This window comes from Gouania willdenowi, chromosome 19 (assembly GCF_900634775.1).
Source record: "Gouania willdenowi chromosome 19, fGouWil2.1, whole genome shotgun sequence".
NCBI classification, from domain to species: Eukaryota; Metazoa; Chordata; class Actinopteri; order Blenniiformes; family Gobiesocidae; genus Gouania; species Gouania willdenowi.
The window spans coordinates 18711922-18739480 of record NC_041062.1 but is presented as its reverse complement, the minus strand read 5'-3'; the positions used below and the strand labels follow the sequence as shown (position 1 = coordinate 18739480).

Genomic DNA, 27559 nt, shown 5'->3' with positions numbered 1-27559 from the left:
GCACTTCACATCAGCAGTTAAGAAAGCTGTAGAACATTATTTCTTAAATATACAATACATATCCTTTTTTAAAAGTGAGACAAGATGATCATCACCAGAATGTGCTCGTATTTTTTTTTCCAAGAGAAAATATTTAGATTCCTCACGATTGAGAAATCTTCCATTTTTCCTGGTTATTTCTCTTCTTGCAAACCCTTGTGAATAAATAACCTTTATCTCGCGGGTGATCGTAAAACTGTCACGGTATCTAGTTTTGTGCATGCCAACACAATTTCCTAAATTATTTTGTTGCTTTTGAAACAAAAATATGTTTCAGATAGAAAAAAATCAAGGTTGGAAATAGAACCCCAGCTGCTCCTGTGAAAGACTGAGCCTTTGACCACTGCACTAACTCAATATACATAGAGAAGCTTGTCCAAGGTGGAAAGATGCGCAATTGTTTTTGCATAACTACAGAGTGATATATGCATTCATGTTTAAAATAGAGTTTAAAACATCATAAAACTCTCCAATAACACACTATAAAGTCCCTACATTTGTCACCTCTATTCAGAAAAAAGTTGCTAAGATCTCCACAGTTGTGTGCGTTCACGAGGATGCCGGTGAATTGCATACAAGTCTCACCATTCTACATACTGCAGCTTTAAGAAATATAATATTCAATAATCTTCAGACAAGGACAAAAACAGTTTGCAGTAAGAACACGCTTTTTAAGAGTCTGATTCTGTTGTTTTTTACCCTTGACATTTTATCCCCAACTCATTGGCACGCACGCACACGGACACACACACACCGTTTCTGTAAAAAGCCCCAGTAAAGGTCTGACAGAACTCTTTATTTGGCAGCACTGGTGACTGGAGGCTTGTGAGGGTCATTTCTGAGCAGGAACAGCAGCTTCATTAAAACCCACAAGCCTTGTTTGTTCACTCGATGATGAACACTGTTTCCCACTTAGCGAGCTGACCCTTCAATTCAAGTTCTCCACAGCCTTTCCAACACAATCCCTCCTCGTTTGAGAAAACATGTGGCGGCTACTCTTGGGTATGCCATTACATACATATGCATGAGTCTGTATTACAAACACTTGATGCTTGGCGGAGCTTTCTTTTGTACTCTCACAACCCATTTCTCTTCAAGTGTTTGTTTTTTTCTCTCCATTTGTTGCACATTTAATTCATTCAATTGACAATGTAACACTGCAATAACTCATTCTAAGACACATTTGAAAAACAATCAATGAACATCATGACTTGCAGCACAGCCACATGACCTCGGATTACATCTCGTGTACAAAGACGGCAGATCCGCAGTTTAATCCAAAACAATCAGTTTTAGCTGTAAGATGTGTGGGAAGATGTTTGTAAAGGTATCACACTGATTTAGGTTGTTTACTAATAGTAGCTGTCCAAATCAATCCTTATAATATTGCCTAAAACCAAGGAAAAAAGAATGGAACTCATACCAGGAAGAAGAAACAGGTGATTTGATAAAAAGAGATTATTAAGATAGAGCTGAACAAAGAATGCCATTTGCTTGATCCACATTATTAATAGATAATCATCAACGTTGTAGTTTTTATTGTGATGGCAAACTATTTCTAACACATTAGTGACACTTTGCACCATAGTCGCCCACTCCACCTCTGCAACAGGAAAGCAGCTATGAAACACATCGGCCCTGTGGCCATAAAACAAATTCACTACAAAATTCAAAAATAAGTAGAAAACTTGCGTGGCGTTGTGTGTTTAGGCGATATCGTTCAAGGCTATTCCTCGTGCAGGTTGTAGGCAAGCTTGTAATGTTCCACTGAGGTAATATGTGTGTTTGGGTCCAGTCTTTATTCTTTATTCAAAAACATTTCTCACCTCTGCAACACTTTTAAAAATCAACCGTAGGCCAATAAATAGTCTCGTACAGTCTGCACTCTTCTGTCTCTACAGGGTTTAAAGGTCGCCACTCTGGGGTTCGGGTCTTGCTTCCTGGTTGCGGCTGCGTCCAAGTCTGGGAAAACGAGAAAACGTCCTGGAGCGAGGCGTCTGGGCTACGCCATCGTTGGCTTGTGGTGAGTCTCTGAATAAAAAAAGAGGGAAAGAGGACGAAGAAAAACTCATGACTTTTAAATGAATAACCGAAGTTTATTACAGAGTTACTATCAGGTGACTTAAGAGCATTATTCTCTTTTCTGCTGCAGGACCTTTTTCATACAAAACTAAACCTTCATCAAAGCAGCAAAGAGAAACTAAATGCTCATTAGAAACAGTAAAATGCTAAAATATAAATGGACTTGATTTATATAGCGCTTTATAACCGCCTAGGTAGTCCCAAAGCACCCATTCACACTCACATTCACCAATCGGACAGAGCTGATCAATGGCTAATTAACCGTTGGGAGCTAGCTAAGGGTTTCCACTGGATACGTCTCCGCTGCACCACGGCACGGATACGGTTTTGCCCCGCTGTCCGGTAATCCCCACCGGTTGCGTTGGTCGACTGTGACGTCACGAGACAGAGCAGTTCTCACGATATTTATATAATCACGCGAGAACGCAGTTAAAGGTATGTGTTATTAACGCAACAATAAACAGATAAACAGGTCAGTGTTCCTAACGAAGGAGAACAAGAAGGTTGGACTCTGGTTTTGTCAAAGCCACATTTTTTACCAAACAGCCAACAAAGAAGAGATAAAACTGCACCAGTAAAACATGAACTTAATCAAAGTTGCTGCAGTTTACAGTGTAGTTATAGTATGAGAGGAAACAATATAGTGGATGTGAATTTGTTTTTACACATTATGACATTTTGGTGATGTAGTTATTTAAAATATAATCTGAAGTGTTTTATTTTTGAAAAGTAACCGGATATTTTATTGCGGAGTACGTGCTTAACTTCCTGTTTAGCTTCATTTGCTCTGTGCTGATTGATGCATCGTGCACCGGTGTACGCCAGAAATAGAAGCCCTGCGTATATCTGGCACCGGACAATCGGAGCTGGGAAGGAGCAGACACGCTCCGCAGCGGACCTGGTGGAAAATAACACGTAGACTAAAGTGGAAACCTATCAGCTCCGGTGGCGCGGAGGAAATTTGGGGTTAGGGTTCAGTTGCTGCGTCTTAATATTACCTCTTATCTCCTTTTTTATCCACTTTTCCTTAACCCCGTGACATCATCCACGGGGTTAAGGAAAAGTGTTAGGAGACTTCCTAAAGCAGTTAGTAAAAGGTGATCACGTTGTTTTGACAATCAGACGCACTTCCACTAGGTGACGTAATAATCCGACGGCGGAAAAGTTAATGACGTCTACCTGTGGTAAAAAAAAAACAAACTACAAATTACAGAAAACAGACGATTGTGTCTCTAACCGCTGATATAATCTCAAATGTCACAAGGTTTGAATGTAAATCAAAGGAAAAGAGGCTACCAGGTTACGAGGAACAAAAGTGAAAGTAAAAGAACTTCACATTGAGAATGGTTGCTCACACTCACCTTCCACTCACAAATCAACCAATCCCAAATAAGTATGATTTTGTGAAATTGTTGCATTCATTCAAGATATAGGCCTACATAACATTGTACGCATACAAATGTACAACCGCACAAAGCATTCCTAGGTGAATGAAATATGTTGAATAAAACAGAATGTGGCTAAAATTGTCTCTGATCCCTTTTTGTTGAACGACAGTGTCTGTTTAATGTCATCGCAAGTTTCTGTGAACGCTCGGATAAGCGGGTCCCTTTAAATGTTGTCGCCGCAAGGAATCATAGGGCAGCATTTTGCCACATAGACGGGTATACAGTAGCTTTGGGATCGAACCCCCAACCTCTCGATCAGAAGATGAGCCCTCTACCAATGGGCTCATGCTTAAGAGGGACGTGAAACACTCCAACAGGTGTCTTTGATGAACTGCATTGGCGTCTTTGTTAAACATGATGTATAATATATACATGTACATTCCTTTATATAAAAATATCCTGAATTTGAATTGAATCCGCCATCTTGGCCTTGACATCAGAGGAAGGAAACAGTTCCACGGCTTTGTTGAGAGTTTGTGTCCATTTTGTGGTGCCGTGAAGCAGCATTTACAATATTTGCCCAGCGCACCGCTTACAGAGCGTCTGCCCAGCGTCCATTTCTGAATCCTTGGAGCCTTTAGGTTTTCTTCCTTGTTTCAGTAGTTTGAACTTATGTTTTCTGCTGACTCTGGGTCGGACTGTTCTTCTCCATCTCAGCGGGCCCTTGATGTCCAGCTTCATTATTCATTATTGATGACATCAACAATTCTGGTGCAGTGTTCCAGCTCCTCCAGGTAGGCCATCCTTTAGCTGTTTCATCTCCTCCACCAGCAGAACAAACATGAAGCCTGTTTCTTTCACTGTTAGCATCGCAGCTTGTTTGTTTGTTCCAAAGAATAATCAATGGAAGTCTATGACTATGCAAGGCACACGCAACCCAAATCCAACATTTTTACCCAAATGCGACCTGTATCATATCTGTTAAAGACAGTTTGAACAGCACAAATCTGATTTTTTTTTTTTTTTTTTTTTAAATCTGACCATAATAATACTCAAAGACACTTTACAGTTTTTAAAACAATTACACATAAGTAAAAGAAATTTTTCCCAGTGTCTAGTTCAGACATGCAACTGGCGGCCCCCAAAGTAAACACACAAAAATACACAAAATGACAGTAAAATACACAAAAAAAAACCAGCCTAAAATAATCAAAATCACTCAAAACACACAAGATGACTACAGCAAAAACCAGAAATTTAACAAACAACAAAAATACAAAAAAACAATTATTAGAGAGGAATTTTTGTTAAATTTATATTTCCCCATGTTGTTGAAAGTTGCTATCATTTATTTTGAAATGTGAGACTAATTACAATTATAAAATCATATTTGTGTGTTAAAATTTAAGACTTTTGAAACATCGATTTAAGACTTTTTAATGACATTAAGGCCTTATTTTTAAGAATCCGTGGGAACCCTGTCTGCATAATAGTGGAAATAGAGACCATGCTGGTGGATAAAGTTAACAAGGATGAGCAAGTATATGATGAACAGGAGGAGACCAAGCACTGAAACCTGGGGGACGCCTTGGGACAAAGGAGTTACGGAGGAGGAGCAGTTATTGATGTTGATAAACTGTCGTCTCTCAGTGAGGTAAGATGTTCTAAGAGAGATAGAAGAATACTGTGGCTGATTGTGTAAAAGGCTGCAGTGACGTCAAGGCGGATGAGGGGAGGAGGAGGTCGTTGGTGACTTTAAGGAGAGCTGTTTCTGTGCTGGGAACGGAAGCTGAATGGGATAGTTCAAAAAGGTTATTGGAGGAGAGGTGGGATTTGATCTGAGAGGAGAGGAGACAACATGTTCTAGTGTTAGTGATAGAAAAGGTAGGTTGGAGATGGGGCGGAAGTTGCACATGCCGTCTGTATTGGGTCCAGGTTTCTTGAGGATGGGGGTGATGGCTGCTCGTTTGAGAGTTGTGGGTACTGCACCAGAGCAGAGGGAGGAGTTGATGATTGAGGTTATGAGTGGCGCGATAATTGGGAGACAGTTTTTGACAAGATTGGATGGGATGGGGTCAAGAATACTGGTGGAGGACTTCATGCTAGAGGTAATGATGGGAAGCTCAATTGGGACACAGGGATGAACTGAGACAGAGGTTGAATGAAGAAGTGGGGCGATGTGGGTAGGGATGTAGAGGGGACAGTGTGGGTGTTGAAGCTGCTGTAAATAGTGTCAATTTTGGTTTGAAAAGAAGAAAGCAAAGCATTACATTTCTCAGCTGTTAAGGAGGAGGAGGTGTTGTCAATGGGTTTGAGGAGGACACTTCCATATCTGGTCCTGAATCTGATATGTATGACTGCATTCTAATTCAGCTTCCCAGGAGGGGAAAAAATCCCTCGTGGAGGGCGGAGTGAAAAATCAACAGTAGAAGGAGAGCGGGGTATTAAAATGTATGAATATGTATTATTTTGATGTATTAAATTTGTAGTCCCACTAAAACGCCAAGATGCCTCCATTTTTACTTCCGGTTGCATTCTGTTCATACTATAAACCAGTGGGTCTCAAACCTTTTTGACTCAAGTACCCCCTTTGTCTGACTACAACATTTTGCTCAGAATAATGTGGAAAAACAACAAAACAGTATAGCATAATGATAGAATGAATTATGTTACCTTCTTTTGGAAACAGGTGGAATGAAACAGTATTTAGTGCATTCTAAATATATTTCTTTCTATAGTTTTTATCATTTCAGATCATCTACCACCTGGTGTGGGACCAAGACTGACTCTTGCATGTTTATTGTTTGTTTTAATCAAGATCATTTCCATCATAATTATAATGATTATCATTTTTAACTGAAAGTAAACATTATTAAAACCCCACTTTTGTAATGCTTTCATTTGTTAATTTTCCACTCTCTATCTCAAGTACCCCCTGTAGAGAACAACTGCCATAAACTGCACTAAGTTTATGCAAGAATTCAACATGTGATGAAGCAGACTCCTACATAAAAAGGTTCTGCTTTTACTAAAAACAGGCAGATAAATGTCTAAATTAAAGAACTGGAGCCAAGTGTCTTCATCAACTCCACCAGGATCAAAACAATCTAAGGACAGGAGCAGGGGCGGGGCTTCAGGGGGGGCTGGGAGGGCGGCACGCACCCGGATGACCACTCGTTTTAGGGAATGCTGCATGGGTCCTGCAATCATTCACCTGTACTTAAAGTGAGTTTCCTGAAATAAGCGACCACATCCTCAGGGGACAAGCATTCTACATACTACTAACTAGTTTCAAGCCTTAGCACCAGTTCATTCATTGGTATTTTTCTATTTTTCAAGCGTCACATACAGTATGTAAACAACATGGTTTCTGCGCACACGTCAGTCACGTGTCTCATGTTTGTCCACATTGAAATGAGTCTTTAAGTTGCCCCGCTCATTATCCAAGTTCAAATGTATTAAAAACCAGTTGAGGAGCAGAGGGACAGGAGAGACTGAGTGGACTTGCCGTGTTGTCCATAGAGAATGAGAGAGCAAAGAAAATGGACATACAGAACATCGTGGACGAGTTTAACTAAACTCTGAGTTGAAATGGTTAAAGTTGTTGTCAAAATGATGTGGTCGCTATCCGTGGTGCTGAACTGCTTTGAATTTGTGTTGTTTTATTATAAGTGACCATGTCGCCGAATGTTTTTGTTGTTCTCTTGTTTTGTTACTTCATGTCCGTTTGATGGACTTCAAAATGACATGGTCGCTCTCCGTGGTGCTGAAGCGTGTAAGCCCCGCTGTTACGGGCATGCGTCTGTTGTAAAATGATGTTATCATGAGCTTTACCATTTGGGTTTAAAGAACCCAGTCATTTGCCCCGCCCCCAGCCCTGCTCTGATTTCTTCCACTAGTGGAAAGGAGGCCAATGTGGGAACACCCTCTGCATCAGTGGATATACAGTACAACTACACCAGCCAGGTTAAATCAAACTGAAAAGTTGCTCAAATTTGACCACAATTGGCTGATCTATGATTCTATAGGGAATTGAGATCAGCAAAAATTGCACTAAATTGGGGAAAGCATGCAGAGCAGAAACTCCAAGCCGTCTCATTACTTCATATCAAACCGTGCAAAGATAGCTTAAAAGTGGTGAAAAATAATTAGGCTTATAGATTTTTCTTTCCAGCTCAGTGTGTGTTTGTCCCCCATTTGGAACTCATATTGATTTGCGGAGGATTAAAACTTTTTCCAAGCGCTGTTTGAATGTTATTAATTTGGAGAGCGAATAAACATAAGTAGATTTAATGGTACACAATCGCTTGAAGTAAAATAATAATCCTTTCACAGCCTACAAGAGCAAAGCAGGCATATTTGTGTACAGGCAGATCTGTATAATAAAATCCTTAGCTAGAGGTCAGACTGCCTCAAACTGCTGTTGACGACAACATAAAGGTACAAAAAAAACCCTGAATGTTTTGTGAATGCAGCAGGTCAGGAAGGTTAGAAAGACCTCGACTCCAGCATGTGCTCACTCTGCATACCAAGTGAGAGGGAAAAGAGAAGAAACGAGCAGAAAGATGCACAAGGAACGATCCGCACACATCAGTGTGGTGTGGTGCACATGTGACATGAACAAACCTGCAGTGTAAAACATGATATAACCTAGAAATCAGCAAGCTTGTTTTTTAGTGCATTGGCTGCTATTTGTTAGTTTATTAAATCAACTGTGAAGCTGTGCAGTATGCATCCTCTCTTTAAGCCTGAAGGCTGAGCTCCTGAAATCTTATCATGATTAATTGGGTAGAAACAGGAAAAGGAGGAGGAGAAAAAAAAGACTAAAAATCTATACTGAGCTTTGCTTGTTTTGTTTTTTTTTTTTAAATCTCAGCTGATGGTCATCATTTGTTTTCCTGCTCTGGCTAACTTAAAGTTAAAAAAAAAAAAACTTCAAAATTTTCTTCATAATAGTTTTGCTACAGTGAATAACATTCCTTTAGACTCATTCAGAGGGACAAAGTTGAAAGTTGTTCAGTATAGAAATAATCAGAAGTGCGATTACAATCAGTTTCACTTTTATCAGCCGTTACATCGCCTCATATCACCTTTGTGACATGATCTGACGTGTTTGTGACCCACAGCGATGCAGCGGGTGCACAAAACAATGGACTAGTGTCTTAAATTGACTATTCCTGTGGTCAGAAGAGCTGAGGAGGCGAAAGAAGTGACTTAAAGATGATATACGGTCTTCCTGGGAAACGTCTCAATGTTCCGCCCTAAACAGCCTCACTTCCTCCCCATTCCTCTGTAATCTACCAGAAGCCACGCCTGTACTTTTCTGCACGCGCATCGCGGAACATAACAAGGTCGCATCGGGTTGCATTGATATAGGTCTATGGGTCAGGTAAGAGCGGGGCCTTGTTTCCATGCACAGTCTGAAAAACAAGAAATCGAAGTTTATTGGCTGGGCACACTCGGCAATCGTTACTATTTGTATAGGGGTCTATAGGACGAAGGAGGGACTTATATACATTAATGTATATGAATGACTACCGCCAGTAAACCATAGTAAAAGACTAGTTAGGTATTTTTTTGCATTTCAAAACAATCATATGTAAACATTGATTTATCAGAAACTCCGGATATCAGCTTTAATTCTTTACTGCTGCTGTAATAAACACATCCTCAAATAAGGCTGGGCAATATATCGAAATTCAAGATACTGTATATCGAGTTTTATATTTTATATTTTGACAATATTGCCTATATCGATGTATATTTTCATAACTTATTTTGTTTTAAAACACTTGTTTTAGGAGTGCTGCTTTCTCTACTTGTCAGAAAAGCATTAAAAAGCACAGTTTGATGGATTTGAAGTACGTCCTAACCCAGACCTTCCTCCAAACAAGCCACACTACAGAACTCACTCACACATGCTGTCCCTTATAGGAGAAAAAGCCAAAAGTGGCAAATGTCGTGCAGCTGTAACAAATGTGCCTGTGTGGCATTTTTCATCAGTAAAATTAACCCAGAATTGTGTTTTGGAAATTAAATTATTAAGATTTATATCGTATATCGCCATTAGAGAAAATATGTTGAGATATGAGTTTTGGGCCTAACTTGCAGCAGCGTTTGTCAGACTCATAATCACAACAGGGGCTTAAATAACAATGTGGTTTACTGTAATGTACAGTTTTTTGGCTGAAAACCAGCGAGTGTGTGGATAGTAACATATATTCCCTATGGTAATCAGCTGTTTAATCTCACACACCAAACGAGGACGCGGTACAATATAAGTGCAAGCCAAGCCCTCTGCAACAGCGAGGCGTAGAGTCGGCTCTACAGACACGCCCACTCATGAATATGCATGAAGGCCCAAAATCGGCCTGTTTTTAGACACTTCCTCAAAGTGACTTTTCAGAGGGTTAAAACTCCGGATAACCGGTGAGTTTGGGAAAATGAACCGCAAATACTGAGCAGTTTGATTTGCCTTTGCTTTGTAACTAACGTATGTATCGACATTTAAAAACTGCTTCTCTTTTACTGCTGTAATGTTATTGTACACTGCATTATTAACTTTATCACTTCAAAAACCTCCTGTGGACAAGTGTTGCGAATCAGCACATGTGCTACAAATACTCAAACAACACATCTGGATTGTCTAATGCACATTTCAAGGCCATTATAGATAACTAATAAATTATAATAAATAAATAAATAAGCATTTTGTAATTCTTATTTTAACATGTCACAAAACTATCTAAGATTAAACACTTTGTATATATTATTATATAGCCCATTATCATCTATTGTATTGTGAACTCAGTTTATCGTCCCACGTACAGTGTTTAAATAATTCAGGAATCACGATTTTTTTAAGTGTGTATTAATGAAATGCATAAGCAGTGTAGCTGTGATGTGTGAGTTACATAAAACAGTGGATTCCGTGTGTTGCCTTTGTGCTTTGCTTGTCTTCAGCTCTCGTTCTGTCTCTCGTGGGAGAAATCATTTGATCTTGTGAAAACATGGGCTGTCATTCACACTTACCTCACTGTCTCATCCTGTAAAAGATCAGGATCATGATCCAACAGCAATGCTCGGTGTCAGCACTTTTGTCACCGCGAGAATCAAAGCCGTGTGAACACTTCTAAGCACATTGTGCTGCCACCTCTAATAGGCCTGAGAGTCCTCTGATGACGTATCAGAACCACTGGAGGATTAGCTTCACCAGTTTGGTTAAGAACGCTTTTATGCCTGTGAGGCAGGAATACAGTCATACAGAATGAGGAAATGATTCCTACTTTCATTTCCCTGTATGAGGTTTATGTCACCACAACTGAATTGAAAGCGTGGAGATCCAGCATGACTTTTTGAATGCTAAATAGTTATTTTTCTAGAGTAATAAATACAACCTGTGAACCCCAACTTTGCAGTTTCAATATAAACAAAACCTTTTTTAGAAGAACGAGATTATTGTTACATGGTTTGTTTATAGGTGTGTAACTTGTTTACATTGAAATGTTGCATCTTTGTTACCTAAAACACTTTGTTGTAGGGATGTAACGATTAATCGTAAGGCAGTTAAAAATCGATTCATAGGTATCACGGTTGATATCGATTTTCTGAAAATTCAATCGCAGTACTTTTTTTTAACCAGCAGAGGGCGGCGTGTACAAGTGTAGGCGGCGGGCGGAGTCTGCTAATAGTTTCTTTCTGGCCGCCTTCTACTCTTAAATATGTTAATAAATGATTCATTACCCCTTTAGCACCGAAAGAAAATCTGTAATATTACTTGAATATCTGTAAAAGTCACGTTTTTCTATTAGCTCTGTCTGCTAGCATAGCTTCTCTTCTTCACTGCAAGATATCTGCATGCCAACCGACCACTGTGTTACCAGCGCCCTCTGCTGGTCCAAACAAATATGACGTAAATCAGTACAATCACGTTTTTTTTTTTTTTAAAGTCCAATTGTTAAGGCACAAAATACATTTTCAGTTGCACTTTTAAAAGAAAAAGAACTATTATGCAGTTTTGCATTATTTATTATAGAACCAGAATTTAAATTAATAGGCTTCATTTTCATTTGTATTATTCCTTTATTTATTTCATTCAAGATTTATTTTTAGTTAAATTGTTTATCAAGGAATTCTTTTGACAATGAAAAATAAAAGGAAAATAGTACAGTATTTTCTAGTTTTTTTCCCAAAAAAAAAAATTTGTCTACAGTCCCATTTTGTAAAATAAATCGTGAATCGAATCGTATCGGGAGTTGAGTGAATCGTTACATCCCTACTTTGTTGTTAGTATTCAGTGCTACTTTTACCTCTGGAGTTCCCATCTAATGAGTCAGCCAGACTTTAGTTTTTTTGTCCACGTCTAAAAATAAATACATTGACATGTGATTTTGTTGTTCTGTTTTTGCTTTGCCAGTGCCATAAAGCCACAATGCTTGGGGATATGTGTTTTTTTTTTTTTTTTTAAATATTTGAAAACAAAATATTGTATTGTCACTTTAGAATTGGCTTCTTTATTTCATGAAATATCTACCACAAGAAACAAATCTTGTAATTCCTACACTGTATCGAATCGATTGGTATCGAATCAGTCAGTGATTTCTTCCAATTTCTCACAATTAATTCAACTAAATTACACAAAAAATGGTTACAAAATCAAAAAAAAAAATTGACATCAAGATCCAACAGGGAGTGGTATTGAAAACTAGAAAACAATAATGTTAAAATAGCTTTTTCCCCCCAACCTAAAGTCTGCGGCCCACTTGAGATCAAACTTGTCCGTATTTGGCCCCTGAACTAAAATTAATTTGACACCCCTGGTCTAGAGCATAGGCGGAGTTTGAGATTATTGCCAGGGGGGCCAAACAAAAAAATAGAATTAAATATATAGCCCGTCTCGAAATATGCACCAACCACAATGTGTGTAACATATACAATGATGCAAAAATGATTAGTAACATAATTGATAATGTTGACTTCAAATATTTGTGTCGACGCGTTGTTTAATGTTGTAAATTCATAATAAAATCAGACCAGCAGACTTAATTTTTGCTGCAGTACCCGACGTGAACTGCTGGGCGCAGTGTCGCGTCACCATTTACATTGTGAAGAAGAATTGCGTGACAGAAGAAGAACCAACCTAAACTCTCAAAAGTTTGGGAACATTTCACTAAAAACTCCAACATATACTAAACATCAGCATAAAAATACTTTAGCTTCAGGGTTCTCGCCAGCGCTGTTGAGCGTAGGGGCCCCTGACGTTGTAATTTTGTTCCCATACAGAGCGATGGCGCCCCCAACGGTCAGTTTTCAGCAACGTAGGGTGATTTTCTGTCGTTATAATTGCTCCACACTTGGACACAAAAGGGACTTTCAGATGTGCTCGAGTTGTTTTAACTCTCTTTTTAATCTGAATAACCCAGAAACACATACATCACCCGCACCATCTATTTAATACAGGCAATCTGCTCGGATGCTTCCGTCTTCACCTGAGGACCACTGCAGCCACTTAGCTGCCCCCGATGCTGCCTGTGTGCACGGTCCAATATAAACAGTGTAGCTTCAACCAGACAAAGCGCACATGAAGCTGCTCGTCATGTTTATAACTCGCAACGGATCATTCTAGATGATGTGAACACCGTCGAGTTGACTTTTTTCGGCCCGATTAAAGTTCTACTGTGTGTGTGTGTGTGTGTGTGTGTGTGTGTGCATCCTCTGCATGTGTGTGTGTTCCAATATTACTGCAGGTCCCACACACTAATACCTCATTTAAATTTGAAAAGCGTGTCTTGGACTCAATCTTTTGAATAAAATATGATGTGTTGTCTCTACAGTGTGTGCGAGTGTTTATTAGTGGGAGGAGTAACTCTCTAACTACATTCATCATCACCAATTCAACAAAACACTTTTAGCTTCTCAGCAAGGCTGGAACAAAGATAAATAAATATAAAAACTTTAGCTTTACTTCACTAGATTTGGTACCCAGAGATTTATACATTTTAAAATGATCCACGCCGGTTTTTATGTCTAAAGCCTTATTCGCACAGGATAAGTTTTACCTTGGGACCACATGCGATTTGTAATAATTCCAGAGAATGCCTGTGATGTTAATCCCGTGCGAATCGGTCATGTCAGTAATTTCCAGTGTTTGGAAGAACAACGAATAAAATAACGGCGCTGGGAAACGGAGTGTTTTCTTCAGTAACGGGGTAATCTAACTAATTACTTTTTACGCCGTTACAACGCCATTACAACGTCGGTAACGTTACTGAACGTTAAATGCGGTGCGTTACATGCATTGATTGAATAAACTGTTATCTGAAAGCACCCCTGGCTTCATACGCAGCTGTAGTGAGGAGGTGGGTTAAAAACAAGGTGATTATGATTGGCTAAGGCGACATCATGTTTCATGGTAGCCAATCAGAGCCGGTGTTTTTACACACGCGCCCCCCACACACACACACACACACACACAAACTACAGATTTGATGAAGCAGCAGAGATGGTGAGCGTAGAGTCCGTTGAAAAGTTGTCATTTTTAAGGTGGCGATACAAACGCTACTTTAAATTAATTGTGGTCAAAAGTAAGAACGTACATGTAAATGGACTTGATTTATATAGCGCTTCATCACCACACTGAAGCAGTCCCAAAGCGCTTTACATATCAGCTCATTCACCCAATCACTCTCACATTCACACACCAGTGGGACAGGACTGACATGCAAGGCGCTAGTCGACCACTGGGAGCAACTTAGGGTTCAGTGTCTTGCCCAAGGACACTTCGACACATAGTCAGGTACTGGGATCGAACGCCCAACCTCTCGATCAGAAGACGACCCTCTACCACCTGAGCCACGGTCGCCCAACACATGTGAAGTGTTCATTATATCCAGGAGTGAAGACTTTGTCCACATCCGTTCTAAACAACTCAAATTTAATGAAGCACCTCACAACGACACACGCAGCTAAAAAATGTGAATTCTTTGACATATAGCAACTTTTTGTTTTCAACAGTAACGCAAATAGTTACTTTACTTGGTAATGAGTTACTTTTATTATAGAGTAATTCAGTTACTAACTCAGTTACTTTTTGGAACAAGTAGTGAGTAACTATAACTAATTACTTTTTTCCCAACACTGGTTACTTGTAAAGTAGAAATTCCCTCGGAGCCTCCGTCCTGCACTGCTGATGTTTTCCAGATCTGCTTAATACACAGACATGTTACCACTACAGCTAACGTTAGCATGTATATTAGCCGTAGTATCTGCCTACCAGCTGCAGTATGAGGAGAAACGCTTGATTTTGTGCTGCCTTGCCGTGCAGGGGTACTAGGACCCTTGTTTGCTGTGTTGCACCGCCATCATGGGCAAAAGTCAGGTAATGTGACTAGTCCACGTCACGTATACAGACTTGCGAAACAACACTAAAGTCGACTCGTCTGTTCAACCCCTAGAATGCGGCACATAAAAAGCCAACGTTGGGGGTTCATTTATCTATTTATTACATGTGGTCCCTAGGTTAAACTAATCCTGTGAGAATAGGGCTTAAGTGAGGGATGTCTAACAGTGAGAAAAGGCCTGTTTTATCCTCCACTTACTCTTCTGTTATCAGATTAAGAGGAATCCGTCACTGTGATAACATTCATTGCATTAAAGGTTGGAAAGTCATATGAAATCATTTCAGAGCGTTCTGGCATCAAACTGCTTTGATGATAGATCTCTTCGTATAACCAGGTTTCACAGCGAGATGATGAGGCAGGTGTACAAAAGAATCAGTACTGCAAAGAAGAAATGTCAAAAAACGTAAAAAACAAAAAAAAAAGCCTTAGATCAAGAAAATAAGAAAAAATGAATCTTATCAAACATGTTTCGCCTTAAAGATTAGAATATCCAGTTAATTATAAGCTTGAATGAACCAGAAACAGGATCTAAAACAACGTTACAATAAAACCCAATGGAGCAACAAGATTATTTTCAGAGTAAAACCATGTTTAGAATTTCAACATTTAATAATGCCATGAAACGACAACATTTTTAAAGTTGTTTATTGTCGTTGCAAGATACGTTGCACTAGCTGTGACAATATCTCTTTAGTTTTGTCTTTTCTTCTTTTTCAATTACACTATTCACGGCTTTTTAAATTGTTGGTGAAAGTTTGTGGAATGTAGAAGTGTTCCTCTTTTTCATCAACTGGCAGGAATTGTATTGGAAAGTGAAAATTATTTTATTTGAAGAAATTGTGTTTTCTTAAATTTAACTTAAACAAGAGATCATAATTCTCAATTTACGACAACGAAACTTAATCCTTGATTAACACTTTGTATATTTCACATATTTTCCTTTAACCTCTTCAAATAAATAAAATATACCAAATTATATCATAAGGGATGAAATGCACGAGTAAATTCTGTAGTGTGGCTTCTTCAGGGCAGGTTTGAGTTGCTCACAGCAGTTTTTAGAGCACTGACCCATTTAGCACGTGGCCCCTTTAAGACAGTCGCAGCAGTGAGAAGTGTGTAAACAAAGCTCCATGAGCTGCAGCGGAGTGGTTGGTGATGTTACAGAAGAGAAATACATGCACTGTTTCCTCAAACGTCTCTCAATGGTTCCAACACTCAAAACGAAAGGGATCATCCAGGCCTACCAGATTGTACCAGGGGTGGACTGGCCATTCTGTATAACAAGCATCGTCCTGGTTGGCCGTCGACCCAAAGTGGGCCGATCCGGTCTGCTATAAGCGAGTGGAGGCAGACATGATAACAGGTGGCCAAAAATGTGGCAAGAAAAGAGTAAAAAGTGACTAAAATGGGTCAAAAGCAGTCAAGAGAGGCCACAAAATGAACAAATAAAGAAGAACCAGGTGATATGTAATGGCAAAGGGTAGCTTTAGTGAGCAAAATGTGGCAAACAATAGTGAAAAAGGGCAAAATTGTGGAACAGAAAAAAAAGCAAAATGTAGGAGTAAAAAGGAAACAAGTGGTATTTATTGGGCAAAAGTTAGCTTATTTGGATGAGAAGTGGCCAAAAAAATTAAAGAAAGGACAAAAATTCAATAAAAGTGTCAAAAAGAACTTGCAAAAATGTATAAAACATAGGAAAAAAAGGGATATTTATTGGCAAAAAGTAGCTAAAGTCTAGAAAAAGTGTTAGAACTTTTAGAAAAGGGGCAAAAATTGGACAAAGGAACTTAAAAAATGTTCCCTTTTAAGGTTTTCTGGGGTAATAATAATTAAAATTAAGAAATAAAGAGCCACATGTTGAGAATCACTGACTTAATAACAGCTTCTACATAGTGTCCTCTGATAATGTAGTGGACTGGTCTGGACACAAAATGCCAGAATGGAATTTTTGTCCTAGTCCACCCCTGTATCGTACATGACAATAAAAGGTGACATACTGTATTACCCCTTTTTCCTTAAAGCTGAAAAACATTTGAAGAATTTCTGACTAGTTTTAAGCCCAATTTTAGTCTTTAGCGGCTCGGAAATGTGTGTTGTCGGTATTGTTTCAATTATTATCTCTCAGTGTGTGTGTTTTTGGTGTCATTTGGTTGTTTCTAATGTCATTTTCTATGTTTCTAATGTCATTTTCTATGTTTCTACGATAGTTTTGTGCATTTTGTAGTGATCGTGTGTATTTTTCTGTGAGTCTTTGTTGTCGTTTTGTGTGTTGCTGGTAATAGTAAGTATTTTTCTCACTTAGTACGTGTGTTTTTGGTGTCATTTTGCGTAGTTTGTCTTTTATTTTCATTAGTCAGTATACATTTGTCTTATTTTGTGTGTTTTTGTTGTCATTTTGTGCATTGCTGGGTAATATTTAGTATTATTATCATTTGGAACTAATAAATAAACATTATAAAACCCCATATTTTTAATAGGGATGTCCCGATACAACTTTTTCATTTTCGATATGATACCAATATTGCAGCCTTGCGTATCGGCCGATACCGATATTGATCTGATATTAGCATGAATCATACGTGTACTTTCATTACTTTTTTTTTTTTTTCTCGCTTTAATGAAAAATAATAATTACTTATTTTGTAGAGTGGAATTGTAGAAAAGTCTTAATCAGGTGATGTTACTTAAACAAAGAACAATAGTCAGCAATAGTAGGGATGAGAAAAACTGACCCATTTAGTGTTAAAAAATAGTTTACATTCATTTTAACCTTCAACATAATATGTACAGTATTCTACAATTGAATAAAATCAATAAAAAATGGGAAAAAAAAAAAAAAATCGAAAATTTGAATCCAATAGCCATCATTTTCAGGCTGATATTGGACCAATATCGATATCAGATCAGGACACCCCTAATTTTTAAGACATTCATTTGGTAATTTTCCCCCCTCTCTCTCTCAAGTACCGCCTGGAGTGCCATTGCGTACCCCCATTTGAGAACCACTGGCCTGCAGCATTAGGAGAAGTTGAATTCGAAAAAAAAGGCTTTATAAAAAAAAAAAAAAGATGCAGAAAGCGACTCAATCCAAGCCTTAGTGCTCAATATGTTCACCCTAATGATGGTCAGACTATTTAAACTTTCATTTCTGGTTAAAGACATCAAACCATGACAGGTCTGATCATGCAAAGCGACTCGTTAAAGAAACAGAGAGCGATGCAAAAACTCCACGGGAATACAAGCAACTTTTCAACTTGAGTGTGTGCATGAATATTTGAGTTCATGCAAATCAGAAGAATCACAAAGAAGGCTTTAGGTTTGATGTGTAGTCAAGAAGTAACTCCACTAAGTCAAAGAGCTTTAAAAAGTCAAAGTCATTCATAAAAAAAAGGAATAATAATTTTTAATTCCCCACCGCCTTTTTATGTTGTTTACCCTTAATAAGATTTTACAACAAGCCATTTTGATCACTGATTTCCGCTAGTGCGTTTTATAACCTGTCGTCATAAATCAGCCTAATAGCTAACCTGGGTGCTAACCTTTATTAAGCTACAGCACACCTAGTGTTTGGAGAAAAGTCCTTAGAAATACCAAACAATTCACAAAGAAAAGTATTACGAGCTACTTCCTCTCACCGTGGCGACCTGAAGGAGTCATTGGCCAGTTACGGTACATGATGTTTTTTAATTCTTAAATAATCATTCGGAATTCAATTATTCAGAATTAAAGTGTGTAAATGTCTATCGAGGAAAAAACACTCAACAAACCTTTTATTTTCGACTACAACAAAAAAGACCACATGATAGCTGTTTTTAACTTTTATTTTGAAGCAGCAGCTGGACAATAACACACTGTTTGGTCTGCTGAGCAAGAGAAGGAGATAGGAGCTAACCGCTGGTAAATAAAGTCCAATAAAACTCTGAAAACAATAACCAAGAATAAATATTTGGTCCTTGGTAAAGAAAAAAGCACCAACGACCAGTACAATGATAAACTTGGTGATATTAAGCCTGTGTATGCAGTACGGGGCCACATTTACTCCATCTCCGGTATGTCTCCGAAATGTTTCCAGGTTTTACTACCACCCGTCCGATGAAGCCTATTTCGTTTGCCAGTGTCCGTGTGTGTTTCTGCATCTTTTCATTATATCCATGTCTTCTAAGGCAGGGGTTCTCAACTGGTTTCACCCTGGGACCCACATTTTGCCACGGTCATTAATTTGCGACCCGCTTCTTTTTTTTTTTTTTTTTAGAATTCTTCAGATTCAAATTTAGTTTTTCAAACATAGCTGTTGAAAACACACACACGGAATCTTTTTTAAAACATAAATCTTTACATTTCCGTGTGCAATATGCATCCACAGCATGCCTGTCGAAAAAAAAAAAAAAAAACTTTCAAAATAAAACACAAGTCCGACATTATGTATTTATTTATTTATTTTTGACCAGCTGTCTGCGACCCACATTTGGGTCCCTACCTAAGGCTCTAATTAAATAAATAGCATCTTCTCTAGTCCAGGCCGCCATCTTGGATTTTGTCGTCACCAGAGCGTCATCGCAAAAATCGAGCATGCACAGAACGACCGGAATGACCTTAAAGCAAAATTAAGCATTCAGAGATAAAGGGATTATATAAACAAACCAGCCACCGAATTCGGATTTAGGTTTAATTCGGAATTACAATAGCATTCGGAATTAAGTGTTTACAAGGTCAAAAACCGTTCGCACACTGAGGCTAAACATCTGTTTTAAGCATTTTAAGTGAGAAAATGACCAAGTAGAATATCAACATGTCCTCATTTGATCATAAAACTCATGGAAACACATTTCATGCCGACATTTTCGGAGATTCTCGGAGAGCCTCAATTGTGCTACTGACTAAACTTCCGGTTAACTTCAAAACAAGAGCCCTATTTACAAAAGCATTAAAAACTAATGGAAGACAAGAAGAGATACTTTTATTTTGAAAAACGTATGTTGGATTTTTTTAGCTTGAAGCCGGTCCCAGGATGATTTCATATTCCACTGCGCAATGACTAGTGTGCCCACCGTGCACACTTAGGAAATGTCCCCATGTAGTATACATCCAGGTATTTCTCACATACTCAATTTTCATACTATCTAATGTGAACGCATTACATAGTAATATTTACATCTAGATTAGTATGAATAGTATGTTAGTGTGACTTTTCCAACACGTCCATTTGATCTGTTTTCAGCATTTAGAAGCGTTTACATCTTTAGACCAAACGGAAAAAACACACAGACACACCTATTGATCTCTAGGAACACTACAGTATGTACCTATCTCCATAACTTTATATCCCACAATGCAATGCATGAAAATGGAGTGTTTAGGGTGGAGATTAAAACATACTCTTTTTGGAATAAAAGAGTCATTCATCTATGACTATGGTATCTAATCAAAAATCATCAGGGAGAAGCTTTAACTGTTAGAAACGTAAAAAAATAAATAAAAAAAGGGAAAATTGAAAATGAAATACAAATAAATTCTTAAAATCTTTTACGTTTATATTTTGTTGCAACCCAACCCGAAACCTAAACCCAAATAAAAAATGAAAGAATAAAAGAACAAAAGCAAAAATAAAAACAAAAGAATATAATAAACATAAAAATATGACATGTTTTTATATGTAAAAAAAATTATTCAATGAATAAAAGTTTAAAAAAAAAAGAAATACATTATATTTGTATATAATTTTTTATTTCCACTTTTATTTATCATATATTATTACATTTTTTGACATTATTTTAGCTTTTTTTTTTACTTTAGTATTTTTTTCTACTTATACAGTATTTATTTATCTGTATTTCATTTTATTATTGTTTATTATTCATGTTATTTTTATATTATTTTATTTAGTTATTCGTTGATTTTCAATTTTGGCAGGTTTGGTCCTCCATAAACACACAGTGGTCACAGCTTTTATTATTTACTTACAGCCTAATACGTCAAACATTTTATAAGTATTTATTCAATCAATATGATTTCTGCTGCTAACGGCAAAAAGAGGTAAATCAATACGAATAACTTGAGTATCCTGGATTTGAATAAAAAAAAAAAAATTGCTCTAATTTATAACTTATTTCTATAAACAAACAAAGAAAGCAAGGGAGATGTTGTGTTTACGTTTTTATGCCTCAGATTCCTGTAAATAGTGAAGCAACGTTTCACACACACACACACACACACACACGTTGACATCTTTTTCCTCAATCTGTCGCACCTGCTCACACCAACACAAACAAAATGCCATCGTCTCGTATAAAACACCTGTGTGTGTGTGTGTGTGCGTCTGTGTGTGTTTGAGTGTGTGTGTGTCCACTTACTGACAGAAGGGTAGCAGAGACAGCAGGGTCTCTTTTGTCGGGTGGGAGGCAAATTCAGGCAACGTCTGGATGAGTTTGTTCATCACCATGCGCAGGTAACCCTGCAGCTGTTTCCTCCTCTCCTCCACAAACTTCGCATCCTGCAAACAAAGAGTAAAACACATCGGTTTTCTAAAGGGACATGAAGTGACTTACGGACGAGTGACTCTTCAGATTACGATCCAAAAAAAAAAAAACCCTTTGTGATTCTTCTCATTTTATCAACACAAATACTGATTTTACACACCAAACAAAAGCAGCTGGAGCCAGGGTTGGGGTACATTATATATTGTACTCACGTAATTGATAATTAATTACAATTATGGTGTAATTATAATTGTAAATGTAATTTTAAAAATATGTTGTGGTCGTAATCGTATTTAAATTGTAAATAAGTTTAGATAATTGACTTTGTAATCAGGGCTTTAAATTAACACCCGCCAATTAAGGGTAAAAACTTTGGCGGGTAACATTGTAGCGTTACTAGCCATTTTGGCAGGTGAAAAACCAAACAGCTGCAGAAAGTCATTGTTGCCAGATTGGGCTGTTTTCCGTCAAGCAATTTGAGGGTTTTTGTTTGTGTTTAGACATTAAAACGTAATGTATATCTCGCAACACTGCTTGTTGTACTAATCCTAAATTTCCCATGAACACTATGTTGTGACGTGTCATTCAACAGTTGGCTACGTGCTAACGTTAGCGTGATTGTGGTTTGGTATCTGAGAAGGCAAACAGAGCGGCGCAAAACAATAGGATCTGAAATTAAGTATAAAATGAAACCTGAACTACAAAAGAAAGAAGGCTGCTGCCCACACAGGAGAAAAGATCAAAGAAGATCTGAAGAGAAGAAGAAATTGAGGAGTTTTATTACTAAATGGATGTCGGGTCGTGAGTGGCTGGTATTCCACCATTTGTTCACCTTTAAAATGTGCACTATACAGTTTGTAGGGAGTGGGATTTGTTTACATGTGAAGAGCATGCATGTCAGTAAAACATTTTTCTCTACAGTACATGTAATTCTTAGTACTGATTAATTCTATTCTTTCTCACTTAAAACCATGTTCCAGGGATCCAATTTTCATCTGAGTTAGGTTTGTTTATTAAGTTATGAGAATGTACTGTACTTTATAAAATGTTTACTTCTCCGACACGCCCAAAGTTCCATATTGCACCTTTTAGGCATTGTTACAATATTGTTTTTAAATTCTGTGTTTATATTTTTTACCATTTTAATGTATTTATGCAATTAACTAAAATAAAAACTATTTAAAAAAAACATGAACACTTAAATATATTCTGTGGCACTCATAATGTAGTTTATTTACACAGGGAAAAATTTGGCTTGGGAAAATCTGGTTGGCTGGTAACTTTAAGAATCAACTAGCCATGCTGGTTGGTGATCTAAAAAGTTAATTTAAAGCCCTATTTGTAATTGTAATTGCCATGAAAATTCTATAAAAATTGTTTTATAATTTAACGCAAAACTGGGGATCCATGTTACAGTTCTATGTACAGTTCTACACATATGTAGTTACAATTACAATTCAATTTAATTAATAATTCAAATAGGTTACATATCAAGCATTCCCACATTTTACCATTTGAAAAAAAATACATCAAAAACGACGCCCAAACCAAAAATATTACAACCTATATTTTCATTGATTAGGAAGCTTAACAAGGAAACCAATAGATAGCAAATAATTTAAATGATTTATATTTGTTTTTAGTGTATTTTAAAGCTGATTTATGACCAGTTATCATAAGAGATGCTAACAGAAAGCTAACACAAGAGGAAGGTCAACTTTTATTAGGTTATTTATTTAAGGCTCAGTAATTGTGATTAATTGTAGTTGAACTTTATTAATTGAGAATGTAATTGTAATTATAAAAAATATTGTAATTTAATTGTAACTGGAAAAAATATTGGTCACTGTAATCGTAATTGAATTGTCATTGAACATGGGTAATTGAAAACGTAATTGTGACTGAAAAATGTAATTGACCCCAACCCTGCCTGGAAGTGTTATTTCACATGTGTCAAACTTAAGGCCAAATCTGGCCCTTCAGACTATTCGATTAAGCCTATTCAATTTAAGTGAAAATTTTTTTTTTTAATTTTTACTCAAATTATTCCACAAAAACTCCTCAAATTAAATAAAAATTGGTCAAAAATAAATAAATCAAAATACATTGAAGTATCTGTCATTTATTGCTTAGATATTATTGATGTCTTCCATACTTTGTCTAATTTATAACTGGAGGTGCAAATGTGGGCATATTAATGTTGAAATTGTTCGTTTTCCCGCCTAAACCTGCTCCGTATTTGGCCCCTGAACTAAAATGAGTTTGGCACCCCTGTGTTGTTTCAATTTTATTCAAACCAGAAGTGATGCTGCACATCACAAAAATATATCTTTAATGTAAATATATCTATAAAGCAGCAAAGATCTGCGTGTGTGATCATGTGTAAGTGACAGTTTGTTCTGTGCAAGGGTGAGTGTTTCTTCTTATATTAGTCTATGTGTTAAGATGCTAGCAGCTATATTGTAAACACACATGAGTCGTTTAGAGAGAGAGTTGCTACTTTGGTGTTGCAAAATGTTTATTTTTAGTGGTACTTCCGGGTCTCTTTTTTTTTTTTATCTCTCAACAACCTGTGACAGATTATGTGCATGACACGTTGCGTGTGTGAGAGAAAACCCACGGAGTAGATGGAGGTAGCCACACACACACACAGTATTTATAATAAAAATATACTAAATGAGTAAAATAAAACAAATTTATACAAAAAGTACACAAAACAACCAAAGCACAAAAATATACAAAAATGCTCCAAAAACCCAGAAAAATGACTCCAAAAAACATATATTACAGAAAATTACACCAAACAGCAACAAAAAATATGAAAATGACTCAAAATACACAAAATGACAACAGAAATGCACAAAACTACACCAAAAAAGATGCACAAATACACATAGTGACTCCAAAAAACATACATTACAGAAAAATACACCAAACAAAAAAAATACAAAAATGAGTAAAAACAACAAACACATTTATCATGCACATGTCCCATAGAATTAAACCACGAAAATCACACACACTATTTTACTTTGCACCCACAAATATACCCCTTTATAACACTACAGAGTACAGTATGTACACCTCTTTGTACATCCAACCTTCAAACACACACTCATTTAGCCATAACTGACAACTCTACTTATGCTCCTCCCACTATATAAATACATACGAGCACTGTACTAGTAAGAATAAACGTAAAGATGTTTTTTGGGTCATGCTCTAGTTTGGAAGCATTTAGCTTTAGAGCGACAGCAGCAGTGAGACACATGGCTAATCTGAATCCAGCAAGGCTCACAACAAAGGCCGGGCAGTGCTCCATAGAACCTCCCCTGGTGCTGACGGCTGAAAACACACAATCATCACATGCTTCCCACATTCCATACAATAGCTACTGCTTTGATCTTAAAGCCACAGAAACATATTTTTCTTCCTAAAAACACAAAAATCTATCTGTTGTTCCTTTTTTGTCAAAATACACATTATTATTATTAGGTACAATGATGCTTTTAGAAAAGAATTTCAAAGATGCAGTCACAATGAATGCAGATTTAGTTGCTTTGTTGCTCTGATGGCACGAAATGAGTTAAAAATACATACAAAATGACAGAAATGCATTCATTTTGTAAATAAGTGGAAAGAAACAGTCTTTTTTTTTTTACTGCATTTTAGTTGAACTAGATTTATATTTCACAAAGGGAAAGTTTAGAAATACAGTTGTTTAAGATTGTGCGTTGTTTTAATAAATCGAAAAGAAGAATAATTAATAAAATTAAAACATGTATTTTAATTTTTCATGAATTTCAGGCGACCCCACATGGGGTCACGACCCCAATGTTGAAAAACACTGATTTAGTGGCTCCTGACTAGATTTATTTCTATAGTTTGTATCATTTCAGGTCATCTCACACCTGGAGTGGGACCAACAACCCTTTATTTGTTAATTTATCTCTCTCTCTAGTACCCCCTGTAGTGCTATCGCCTACCCCAAGAGGTACATGTACCCCCATTTGAGAAACACTGCACCAGACAACATAAATGCAAAAAAGGACTCCAAAAACAACAAACAACCCTAAATGAGAGAAAAATTATAAAATTACAAAACGACAATAAAAACAGAAAACAAATACACAAAAAGATGTTCCCAAAATCACAACAAAAATACACAAATTGGCTCATAACACACAAAACCACAATAAAATTATAAAATGCGAAGAAAATACACTAAAGGGTTTCAAAAACACACATAGAACAACTACAAAAAGCAAAACAATGAATTACACCAAAAACACACACACACACACACATACACACACACACACACACAGACAAACACATACACAAAAAAAATCTGTTGCTTTATAATCAAAATACACATTATTATTATTAGGTACAATGATGCTTTTAGAAATTAATTTCAAAGATGCAGTCATAATGAATGCAGATTTAGGCAGAAATGGGCAACTGGCGGCCCTCGCTCTAATTTTCTGAAGTAAATGCACAAATTAAGTTAAAAACACATACACAATTACAGTAATATACACTAGACAACATAAACAAACAAACAAGGACTCCAAAAACACACTGTGGCAACAACAACAACAAAAAACACCAAATGAGAGAAAAACGAAAACACAGAAAACGACGACACAAAAAATGTCTCCAAAATACACAAATGGTCATAACAAACAAAATGAGAGAAAAATACACTAAAGGGTTTCAAAAACACACATAAAACAACAATAAAAACACACAAGACAACAACAGAAAGCGCAAAATGAGAAGAAAAACTCAATCACAAAACGATTACAAAAAACTAAACAATAAATTACACCAAAAACACACACAAAGCTTTAGTTCTTCCCTGAATTAATGCTCACATTGGACATTATTTTAAATGCTGACATGAATGTTGATAATGTGGCCCTCAGAGCAGAAAATCCTTTATTTGTGGCCCCGGTGTGATAAAAGTATTGAGTTCACAAAACAAATAGAGTACATACTAAAGGTAAAAAAAACACAGCAGTGCATTTTTTAAATCAGTTTAAATAAAATCAGGGTCCAATATCTGTGATAAAACCAATGGGTTAACGCAGTGATGAAAAAGAGCCCACAATATATTAATATTGATTTATATAGAAAAATTGCAAAAATAAAAATAAAAATAGGGTGACCATATTTTGATTTAAAAAAAAGAGGACACTTGGGTCGACCTCTTCAAACTTAAAGTATACAGAACAATAAATCATCATTAATATACACTTCAATAAATAACTGACCTTAAGTTCCTATAGGATAAGTTTCTCTGAGCCTCCATTGAGGTTTTATCACTGACATTTTTAATTAAATCCACAGGTATTTGGTCTGTTTCAGTGTTTCTCTTCTCTCTGCTGGGTGTGTGATCATTTCATCAAAACAAAGCAGCATCTTCCATGAGTAAAATTACAATAATTACATAAGTGCTTAGCTTTCAGAAACTGGTGGAATTTCTCTAATCAAGCACATAGTAGCAGAGCCGCAGCCTTCTAAATTAACGTGGTGAGAAAAAAAAGGAAAAAAAGAGGGAAAAAAATGAAAAAAAAAAAAAAGAGTAAAAGAGTGAAAAAAAGGTAAAAAGGGGGAAAAATGGGAAAAAAGGGGAAAGAAGAAAAAAGGGAAAAAAGGGTAAAAAGAAAGAAAAACGTTGAAAGACAAGAAAAAAGGTTGAAAAAAAAATAGAAAAAAGAAAAAAGATGAAAAAGAGAAAAAAAGGGAAAAAAGAGGGGAAAAAATGGAAAAAAAAGTTGAAAAAAGAGAAGAAAAAAGGGAAAAAATAGAAAAGGGAAAAAAAGATGAAAAATAGAAAAAAAATTAAAAAAAAGATGAAAAAAGGGAAAAAGGGGAGAAAAAAAGAAAAGAAAAAGTGAAAAAAGAGAAAAAACATGAAAAAGTGAAACAAAAGTGAAAAAAGGGGAAAAAAGATGAAAAAGAGAAAAAAGGGAGAAAAAAAGTGAAAAAGAAATGGAAAAAAGATAAAAATAAATGTACTTGTTGCTAGTGATGGGTTCAGGGTCTATCTATTTATAAAATCCGGCCGGACGGTCTGGACAAAACATAAAAAGATGACATGTCCAGGTAAATCTGGATGTATGGTCACCTTAAAAATATATCTTACAAGAACAAGGACAGTCTAATA

General features: G+C 36.8%; 1 protein-coding gene across 2 annotated transcripts in view; it reads right to left on the bottom strand.

Annotated features, from left to right (window-relative positions):
• Positions 1-814: 814 nt before the first annotated feature.
• snx29 (sorting nexin 29) overlaps positions 815-27559 on the bottom strand; it is a 228497-nt gene continuing 201752 nt past the window's right edge. For both annotated transcript variants that reach the window (XM_028477028.1, XM_028477029.1), the window contains exons 20-21: positions 21259-21398; positions 815-2070 (exon numbers count right to left, since the gene is read on the bottom strand). In XM_028477028.1, the coding sequence (XP_028332829.1) occupies positions 1944-2070; positions 21259-21398 (267 nt within the window). In that variant the 3' untranslated portion in view covers positions 815-1943. The remainder of the gene's footprint in view (positions 2071-21258; positions 21399-27559) is intronic.